We start from the raw sequence: 11068 nt of genomic DNA, 5'->3' as shown, positions 1-11068 counted from the left end.
GGATCGACGTCGTTAGGGTTTACTCCAAGCTCGAAGTACGCCGTCTTCTCGCGCTCCGCCACCAGCCGCACAAGGAAGTGAGGAGGGAAAGCTTCGGCGTTTTTCAAGATGGGGTGAGTAAACTTCTCGTTTAGTGCTGGATGGTCGTTATGGTTTGTATCCGTCGCCTCGATAGCAGATAGAGTAGTATTTTGAGTCTTTGGACAGATGTTTCAAGTTCCATAGGATTCTCTTTTGGTTTGTATGTTGATTCATATTTTTCTCGAGTAATTGCATGCCAGAGAATAGCATAACCAGTATAATGCTAGGATCTTCCATTAACATAAGTATAATGGGAAAATCGCCTAATTGTTCAGAATTTTTAGAAGTATAAATGACAGATTTGAATATCTTGATTAAAAAATTTCAACTCTGGAAGAGGTGTTAACCATAGATCAGAGTTTTATGGAAAATTTCTTTATTCTTGCTTATATTTCATAAACAACTAGAAGCCGTTATTTTAAAATTGGGTTTTCTCTCTAGTTTGCGATAAGAGATCTTATACTTTTGGTTAATGACCTAGACAACTTTCATCATTCGTTCTCAAAACCATAGGAGTAGTCAATTACTCTATTGCGTGGTAGGTTCAATATCTTAGGAGTGAACTTATCAATACTAAAATATGCATACTCAATCATGAATTAAAATAGAACAAGAAGAGAAACTTTTTACATAGTTTGCAATAAATTGCACTTACGTCTGCATGAGAGAAATGTTATTTGGCGCTTGATTATATCTGCAACAGTCACACTATGCATGAGGTGATGTGCCCCATTTTAATACAGAGTCCTGGACATACATAAGAATTTTGGTTTAATGAGTCAGATCAGAGGGCCAATACAAGTTAAAAAAAAAAGAATCAGGATCATGAAGAAATCAACATGGAGAGTTGGGGGAGAAGACCCACATTAAGGATGAGTAGAAATTCTCTTGAGGTGGTAGCTTCTCCCTCCAATTACCACCACGACAAATTTTGTAGAGACTACCACCCTTTAACATTTCACAATACTGTGTATATTGTGAAAAAATATAAGCTATGCAATTTATCTGCCAAACTAAGAAATATTGATTCATTTTGTAGTAAATGATTTATTAAATGTTTCTTTGATGATGAGCAATATTCACAAACATTAAGATCTGCTACAGGAAGACTCGTGGAATGGGAGCTGGGCGCAAGCTCAAGACTCACAGGAGGCGGCAGAGGTGGGCTGACAAATCATACAAGAAGAGTCATCTTGGCAACGAATGGAAGAAACCCTTTGCTGGTTCCTCTCATGCCAAGGGCATCGTCCTTGAGAAGATGTAAGCTGCACCATCCTTATTGCTAAACCCTCCTTAGATTTGGTTCATTGACACGGATCACACTTTGCACAGAGGTATCGAAGCTAAGCAGCCAAACTCTGCCATCCGTAAGTGTGCTAGAGTTCAGCTCATAAAGAACGGGAAGAAAATTGCAGCTTTTGTTCCAAATGATGGTTGCTTAAACTACATAGAAGAAAATGTAAGTTCTGTCACAATTAGCAAACTCAAGGAGCGTGTTGATAACTTCTACCCCAGTGAGTGAAAAATTAATTATATGAGACTGCTTCATTTGCAGGATGAAGTGCTGATTGCTGGTTTTGGGCGTAAGGGCCACGCTGTTGGTGATATTCCTGGAGTGAGGTTCAAGGTTGTGAAGGTATCTGGTGTTTCCCTTTTGGCACTCTTCAAGGAAAAGAAGGAGAAGCCTCGGTCTTAAATGTCTCAAGACTTATAAATGCACCGATTAGCCTCTTGTTTGAGTTGAAATTAAGTACCTTGTTTATGTTCTGTTCTGTTAAAAAACATTTTTCATGCATTGATTGTTACAAACTTTTATTTGAGCACTTTTGAGGATCTTTGTTTACATTTGTTTGTCATTAAGGCAGCCAACAACATACGGTGGCAAATTTACATGTCAATCTTCAAGTGGTAGATTCTCTCATCAATATTGTTCTTGTTTTTAAAAAATTTAGGACAATTGTGTTTAACTTTTGGTTTGTTCAAATGGTATTAAAATTGTCGCATCCATTACAAAGTTTGTATTAAAGAAACACTAAAAGGTTTAGTGTTAAATTAATGTATTAACTTATATTATGTTATAAATATTTAATATTTAATTCTTGAGAATAATTTTAAAAATTTAATTATGGAACACTAAATTACAAACTATGATACTAAATTCTGCCTTAGACCCAAATTTTTATCATAATCATTAAAACAAGACTAGATCCACGTCAAGTAGTCAAAAACTGATTCAACTAGTAGATTTGTATTAAAAAGAAAGGATCAATTAGTTTTATAATAATAATAATAATAATAATAATAAATCATTTCTGACCCTTAATTAATATATAAATACTTATAAATCTTATTACTAATTATAATTAAAAAAAACTTTATCGACATTAGTTATTTTATCTTAGCCGTTAGTCGGTTTACCATCAACAGACTTCAACTACCAAATATAGTTATTAAAACAGTACGGATTCCGTGATTGAATCAGAAAAGTACAAAATTTTCTGGCAGATCTAGCAGACGATGAGCTTCAGCATGGTGGCCAACAGCTTCTACGAGATGGAGGCGAAGTTGCCAACTACCTCCGCCCATCTCAGGAGGAGAATCATGGCGGCTGATCTTGGAGTGAGCCTTGACCCCGCGGATAATCCGAGTTGATATGTGATAGGTGTTATCATAATGAGATCGCTAGGTCGATCCTCGGAACAGTTCGGGAATAAATCCTCTATCTCCGTATTACATCCTGTCCGTCACATGCCTACTCGAATGCTACGCTTTACCTCTCTCATGATGATCTTGGGTCGAGTATGACGATAACGCTGGGAACGAGCGTTTCGCCTTTTTTTTTTAATCATAATTGAAGGAGTGAGCCTCGCAGGCCAAGACACGGTTGCGAGGGGTGCTCGTGCCTGGTTGTGGTGCTGCCCTTCGCAGAGTGGATGAGGAATGAAGGCGAAGTAGCTTGCGCTGGCAGTCTACCGTGCGTAGTAGCATTCTCTAGGAGAACAAAGACAACCGGCTTCCTCTTGTATTCTCTAGGAGCATTTTTATCTCCAAGTCAACAATCCAAATTTTCTTACAATTGACATGTCTACAGAGGCAGCCACTGGTAAGTGTAATTTAAACATCTCATTTAACTCGAAAACAAAAGAAAATTAATGGAATTATGTTTCAGGGACGACCCTTGAAATATTCAGAGTTCACTTCTCCACATAAATTTATTTCAAGTCAACCACCAGAGAATAACAGCAGCGTCGAGGATGTGGGAGAAGAGGGCCTAGAGGTTGTCAAAATTAATAGGCTCCCTCAAGAAGTTTTCCATCTGCTTGGCCCTGGTCTTTATCGACATGTCAAAGACCTTGTTTTCAAACTCGACCACCAATCCTCCAAGAATTCCGGTATCGATCTGTCAGAATCACAAAAGGCGAAAAAAGATAAGAATTCATAGAAAACAAAGCAAGCTAGAAGGCAATCAACCATCGGTCTGGCTTTATGGTTTATAAAATGAAACAGCACTGATAGTTCAACAAAAAAAATTCGGACTGTCTCAAGGCGAAGCAATTGAAATAAACAAAGATCTAAGAACCTATTAAAAGGCAAAAACACATAGAGCTATCGATGAGCATTTAATGCACTATGCAAAAATAAACAAAATGCAAATATCATGAACGTCTTTTTAAACAAGTTTGCACAGTTTCCTTATTAACATGAGGAAGATTCAATTGATACATCTGTTGCCATTGCAAAAGCAAGAAATGTAGAGATTCTTAGAATAGCTTTAAGAAAATATTGCATGAAACCACATCTCTTTTAATAACATGTTTGAGGAAACAGATATGTTGTGATCTAAAAGCAAAATCTGTTAAGTGAGACAAGTTTATTAAAACCACTATTGTGTCGTTAACATGGTAGGTAAAGAAAGTACCTTCTGCTCGATCTTGGCAGTTTTTCCAGGCCCTAGAATATCTTGCATAGTCAACTTAAGCTCCTTCTCTTCTTCCGCAGGAAGCGGCTGGCAGGAAAAACACCAAATATTAGTTAGCTGCTAGAATGCAAGAAGGCACATAGGGATCGTGTCAGATTCTCAATGGGGTTACTTCTAAAGCTTAACCTATCATGATAAAGTTCTTAATAATATCTGTTTAGATGATTTGCAAGAGTGGACTATCTAGCCGCCAGTCCAACAAGTTCACTGCATCAACTTCACCAAATGTACTTTTTTCTCTTAAATAACTGAAATTAAAGGAACTTTAATACAAGACCTCCAGATTTGGTACCATCTTAAAATTTGATTTAACTGACCACATACTGCTGATCTAATATTTTGTTAAATTTTGATAAAGCGACCACTAGCTGTCAAAGTTAAGCTATCATGATAGGTAGTACTCAACAACTGCTGAACTAACATGCAAAGAAATTATGAAACTCCGTGATATGCTAGGCAAAATCATTCTAATGGAAATACTAGTTGACGGACATGTTTAATAAGGTAGAAGGAAGAAAGTGCACCATAAAAATCATTGTGCATACTGGCCATATTAGCTAATTAATTGTTTTATTTTATGTATTTGTTTATTCATTTGTTATTTTTTTTTCGAGCATTCTGCCCATCTATTTTTTTAACTGTAAATAATTAGGACTCCACATGAACATGACCCATAACACTCGATTCAATCGATGAACTAAATCGAGAAGAATCTCATAGAACTAATTTTTTCGAGGACGGTACTATCCCTGTAAGACGTAGACAATAACTATAATGTAATATCAACTGATATCTTATTTTCAAATAACAGAGAACAGTCAGACAATATTATGGTTAAGCATTTATCATGGTTCATTTATATTGAATCATGAATTTTCTAACTAACAATGAATTCCAAGTTAGCCGTTGTGCAGGTGAGAAATCATTTAAGAGGACTTACGATAACTGTTGTAACAATGACTTTAACCTCTCCCCTTTGTGCCATAGTCAACTCAACAAATCTCTTAGAAATACGATCTATGTGTGCAAGCCTTCCATTATCAGCCAAGACAGCTTGCATAAAAAGAAGGGGAAGAAAAGTCACAACGTTATACAATCTATAACTGCAATTGAATCTCATAGAAAGTTTCAATACTTAATTTCATTAAATGGATAGGAACATAGAACAAATGCTCCATTCAGTTCATAGAACAGTAATGCTGGAAATATGAAATAATTCAAACAAAATAAACCTTCACAGGTAGGACCTACTATTAACGGTTAATGTTCTTCAAATATGAATACTGAATAGGAATAGATAATGACATTTTTAAAAGAAAATCATACCAAGAACCAACATAGGTTTACTGAGATAGGCAATAGATTTAAAGCTAAATGAACCTTTCATAGAGTACTAAATATTCAACAATACAAGTTATCCATGAAGCTCGTAGAAAAATTTCAGAAAAAAGGTAATGCATGATCAAAAACATGGTAGGCATACAGAACTTGTCCATAAGGCATAAGCAAGAAAGAAGTAGTCATGAATCATATCAATTATCATCCATAGTAATGCATATAACCAACTATTTAATCCAACTACTTGAGAAATTAATAATAAAAAAGTAGCCATATCATGTATCAGGTACCTGAAATCCAGCAAGATACACTTTGACAAGACATTAATCTTTAAAGATAAACAAACAATATCAAGAGGCCATAAAGAAAAAGCATACACCAAATTATCATCTCTATAGCCACCTAAAATGACTATGAATAGCATATGAAGTAAAAAGTGACAGTATCTATCCACCATGCACAAGAAAGCATATCAAAGCACCAAAAATGCAATGCAATAGAATATATAGTAAACTAATAGCAGTAGATACATGTTGTAACATGTAGATTACATAGTAAACTAATGGCAGCACAGACATTTTACAACTACCATGTACAAGAAAGCATATCAGAGCACCAAAAAAGTAATCAAATAGAGTACATAGTAAACTAATAGATAGACACGTTGCAATGAGTAGGTTACATAGTAGACTAATGGCAATATAGACATTTTACAACTTATTGACAAAAGTGTTCATAACACAGGAAATGAAAAGAATAATACCTAAGAAATTCTTGGTGACATCAGAAAATCCAGCTTCAGCAAATATTTCAGTGACAGTTTTGACACGGGTCTTTTTAGGAATTGACATGTCTCTGATGAACTTGGAAAACCGAGGACTCCTCTTGGAAGCCTCTACCACATCAAGAATCTCAGCTTCGACCTTGTCCAATGCATTTGCTTTATTTGCAGCAATGAAAAGAGCAGTTGCATAATTTCCAGAACCTCCAAATAGTTTCAAGGGCACCTGTATTCAATCATGATAAAATGAATAAAATCAAGAAAATTTAATGAACTAATATAAGATAGGAAATCAATTACAATTATTTGCCAGACAAAAAAAAATTGTTTAGCAACACCCATTGGGAATTCCTTATTTGGCATATATACACCCAATTACCTAACGCATGCACCATTTCACTCCCACTTTGATTAATCTCTAATAATTATTAAGAGTTTTCATTTTTTAAGTCCAGAAGAAACCTACACTGTAATAACATTTAGCACTATGAAGTGTAGGGTAGAATGAAAACCCACTATGTTCTTCTCAATAATCCACTAGACGCTTTCACCTTTCTTCTCAGAAAGCAGCTTAGTTTCCTTCCACCTCGTGCACATTTATTACTTAATTTAATTTTCACAATTGTGCATGTATCTGCATTATGAATAACCTACATATACAAAATGCTTTACACGCATGACACATGTTTACTATTCTCACTCCAAAGGGTGTAAATGTATGTTTTATTTTGTGAAGATTCAAAACACAAAAATCCTGTTGAAAGGAACATCAGGTGATTCTAGGTTTATACAGTTCACAAATTAATCTGTACCATTTGTTAACTATGATATGGTGGTTTGAGTCCAATCAATCAACTATGATATTTTAAAGTCTATTAATGACTAAGATGTCATACAAAGGATACAATTCCATCTATAGTGGCGAAAAATAAAAGGACTAGCTTGCACAGATAAAAGCACACTCCACATATTTGAAATTATATATATATATATATATATATATATATCATGATATGATGCGTCTAAATCTTATCTGTAGAAAGTATAAACCACACAGCTATAAGGAAAGAGGCACAGGTCAAGTCTCCTATTACCAACAAGAAAGGAAACACTAACTAAATGCTGGAAATAAGAATGAGGAACTAGTTTCAATCATAGAAACCCACACGAATAAGAGCAAAAAAATGGAGTTTCTCATTCCCATGCATGAATCTTTTGAAATCCTCCATGAGAGTTCCATACTAGAGTGAATCACAGATATGGAAAGAAGATCTACAATAGTGTAGAAATCTAAAAAAAAAACAAATTGATGAATCAAACACGTGATGGCAAACCACTAAAAAAGTTCACTTTGAGCTATTTCTTCCTAAATTAATGGAGTAGAATAATAGCAATGCATCAAATCCAACAAGTTCCACTACCGACCTGCACCCATGTTTTTTCACGAATAAACCAAAAGGCAGCAATTACATAACAAAAATATAATGAAAATTACATATCATTATGACATTTACCTTGACCTTTGCTTCAGTTGGTTGTGTCTGGGTCGCAAAAGTCCTCAGCCCCTGCAGAAAAGATCTCAATCTTTCAAAATCAAAGCATACGAACATCAGAAATTGCAGAGATACATAGAAGACCTTAACTAAAGTAAAAGAAACATATCATATTTCCTAGAAGACTCCACACTAATCTTTGCGAATCAAAACCAAATTCAACGTGAGAGCATAGGATAAAGCTGCCCTCAACAAAAGAAAAGAAGAAGAAGAAAAAGGTAGAATTGCAAAGATCGGGTTGTGGATCTTACCGTGCTAAGGTTTCCCAAGGACCCCTCGGCGGCCGATCGAGTAAAGAGGACTGATGATTCGGCGGAAAGGGCCTTGTTTAAGAGAGGGAAGGCAGATCTGAGGCGCCCCGCGAGAGCCATCGCAGTGAACGAACCCTAATGCTTTCACCGGCGAACTAAATCAGCGCGATCGAGAAGCTCGAGGTCCAGTTTCAGCAGTGGAATATAGCGGAGAAAGTGGGCCGGGCCTAGGCCTGATAAGCTCGGGCCCAATGGCCCATTACGAATCCTTGCGGAAGTTGCCATTTGGAAATTGGAAGACGGAAAAGAGTTAAAGAAAGAGAAACCATCAAAGAAACAAAAACAAAACAAAACACAAAAACAGCAGCGCGAGCGGCCGCCGCGCAGGGCCGCGTGAGGCGGCGGGGCAAGGAGGCCGGTGTACTTCGAGTCGTTTTCGAGACGGGCGTAAGACGGGAAGTCGTGGTCGAGGGCTCCACCCCCAACGGTGACGATCCAGGGGGCCGGCGACGTTCACTAGTGTTGCTGAGCAGGGGCCACTGTTTCCAGACGAAGATGCCACGATCCGCAGCGGAGTGAGGCGGCCGGGCAGGGATGGCGTGGCAGTAAGGGGCAGATCTACCGCCGAAGGATTCGTAATGGGTGTATATACGCTCTTTTTCTGACTTGAGTGTTGGAGTGTGCCAGAGACTTATACCCTGACGCTCTTGTGTGATTTCTCTGTGGACAGACTCATGAGTACAACTTTCGACTGTCTTTCCCTGCCCACACGGAGATCCAAAGTCTGCGGCGCATCTTCGAGTTCTAGCTCTCAATCCCCCTCCGTCAACATTCCTACCCTTATCACCAGTTTCTCGACTGACTCATTTTTCGGACGGGATTAAATTAAACTACATCTATGGGAACCTCTTCGCTTCATCCAGAACTTGAAGATGGATGATACTGTTAGAATCAATGTCTCCGTGACGCCTGAAGAATACGAACTATTCAAGAACCCAAGGCGTGAGCAGCATCAGAGAGACAAATTGCAGAGTCTCACCTACGTCGGGCACCTGCGACCTCAACAATCGGGCTCCCTACCTCTGAGGGAAGATCCAAGATGAAGCTACTATGCAACCTACCTCGAGCACTTTCCCGAGCGCCAGGAGAAGGCTGCACCAAAATTGAGCAATCGCAAACTTCCTCAGTCGAGAATTCACCCCCGAGGGACCCAAACAAAGGAAAGCCCCAGACCATTCAGGAGACATTTGAACAACCCAGCGTATCTTTCTCTCAAGAAGTGTTGGACGAGAAGCTGCCTAGGAGTTTTAAACCCTTGTATATTGAAGAATACAGAGGCAACAATGATCAGGAGGATCGCCTCCGAAAAATCTAGAACGTCACTCTATTGTACCAATATAGCTACACAATAAAATGTCGAGTGTTTCTGACTACTCTTTCTGGCTCAGCACAAAAATGATTTGTCAGACTATCAATCGGATCTATCACTTGCTTCCAAGAATTCAGAAACATTTTTCTGCACCATTTTGCCAATAGTAAAAAATACTAGAAGACCAATTATAGTATGTTCACACTCAAACAAGTTGCCAAGCAGTCCTTGAGAACGTACATTAAGCGTTTCAACCAAGTGGCATTGAACATCCCATCAGCCACCTCAAAGATATTAATAAGCGTCTTCTCTCAAGATCTGTTGGAGGGGGATTTTTTCTGAGCCCTCATCAGGAAGCTTGCCAAGGACTTCAATGACATGTTTGGGAAAATAATTAAATACATTAATATAGAGGAAGCTCAAGCCACCTAAAAGAAAGAGGTGGCAGCCCGACAAGTCAAGCTAAGTGAAGACCACCACCACCACCTCCAATCCACCCCATAGGCTCCCAACCGAATCTTCCATTGGTCCAAAAAGCAAGAGTGGCGCAGCAGGTGGAGGCTTTTTAGACCCCTGCTAACAAGCCTCCTAGTGGAAATCCCGGTATTGTACTTACCACCAGTTTCATACCCACGACATGGAAAATTGTCTCAAGTTTGCTTAGGACTATCGTCGTGCGGCTGACTAAGCTTGCCCCCACCTTAAATCACAACTCAACTCCTGAGGCAGCAAGCCAACCACCCCAACAAGCCAACCACCCTAACACCTCTGGCCACCCCGCTAACCTGCCTAAGGGAGGGAAAATCAGGATGGTCTATTGGTTGGCCAAGGAAAAGAACTAATGGAGGCCTAGGAAGAGGAGAACCGAGGAAATGCCGCAGTATGGGATATCAGCATGATTTCAAGAGGCCCCACGGATGGTAATTCTACCCGAGCCAAAAGGCTCATGGGTGTCGACTAGAGATCTATGTGGCCAGTTGCACCTAGGAGAGAGCGACGAGGCCCCAAATTAGCTTTGGGGCTCAAGACCTGAAAGGAGTGGAGCTCCCGCATGATGACGAGCTCATCATCAAGGCGATCATCGCTAACAGCCGAGTGGCTAGAGTTTTCATTAATACCGGAAGCTCTATTAACGTGATGTTTAATAGTGCATTCGACAATATGCAGCTTAATACAAGTGAGTTTCAACCAGTGGTCACTGTCTTGTATGGATTTGCAGGGAATGAGGTGCAATCGCTTAGGGAATAAGGTGCAACCGATTAGCTAAAGCAAACTGGCCATCTCCCTAGGCACCGAGCCCCTAGTAAGGACTCGGAGAAGTCCCTTCATATTAGTAGATTCTCCATTCTCATACAACATTATCTTGGGAAGACCTTCCCTACATGAATTTTGGGTGGTCATCTCTACTTTCCATCAAAAAAATCAAAATTTCGGTAGAGAGCCAGATCGGCAAAGTAAGGGGAGAGTAGCTAACCACGCGGAGGTTTTATATAGATGAAATAAAAATCAAAGCGAGCAAGGCTCAAAAGATTCAGTATGGAAGGGTGCATGCAATCCAAGAGGAGCCTCTACTATTAGTAGAGGAGCCAATCCAACAGGAGGAAGTTGTTGGATCGTGAGCACGTGAGAGGAGGGAGAGGGGAGGGGGGTGAATCATGCAATTTTGAAATCGTTCTTTTCTTTTTTAAGATACCGAGTTTGCAGCATAAATAAAAC

The 11068-nt window shown here is 38.9% G+C and overlaps 2 protein-coding genes across 2 annotated transcripts; one reads left to right on the top strand and one right to left on the bottom strand.

Moving 5' to 3' along the window:
• On the top strand, window positions 1-2006 carry LOC121980693 (40S ribosomal protein S23). The gene is made up of 4 exons (XM_042532853.1): window positions 1-113; window positions 1186-1341; window positions 1414-1540; window positions 1637-2006. Exons 1-4 carry the CDS (start codon window positions 109-111, stop codon window positions 1775-1777), a joined length of 429 nt encoding a protein of 142 aa, XP_042388787.1. The 5' UTR covers window positions 1-108; the 3' UTR covers window positions 1778-2006.
• A 1095-nt stretch (window positions 2007-3101) lies between these two features.
• On the bottom strand, window positions 3102-8167 carry LOC121980690 (ATP synthase subunit O, mitochondrial-like). The gene is made up of 6 exons (XM_042532852.1): window positions 7984-8167; window positions 7694-7744; window positions 6162-6405; window positions 5001-5113; window positions 4001-4087; window positions 3102-3481 (listed from the first exon to the last, which is right to left on the bottom strand). The coding sequence occupies exons 1-6, from the start codon at window positions 8101-8103 to the stop codon at window positions 3353-3355; spliced, it is 744 nt and encodes a 247-aa protein (XP_042388786.1). The 5' UTR covers window positions 8104-8167; the 3' UTR covers window positions 3102-3352.
• Between the last annotated feature and the right edge of the window lie 2901 nt (window positions 8168-11068).

Source organism: Zingiber officinale, chromosome 5A (genome assembly GCF_018446385.1).
Source record: "Zingiber officinale cultivar Zhangliang chromosome 5A, Zo_v1.1, whole genome shotgun sequence".
NCBI lineage: Eukaryota > Viridiplantae > Streptophyta > Magnoliopsida > Zingiberales > Zingiberaceae > Zingiber > Zingiber officinale.
This window is presented reverse-complemented; position numbering and strand designations above follow the sequence as displayed.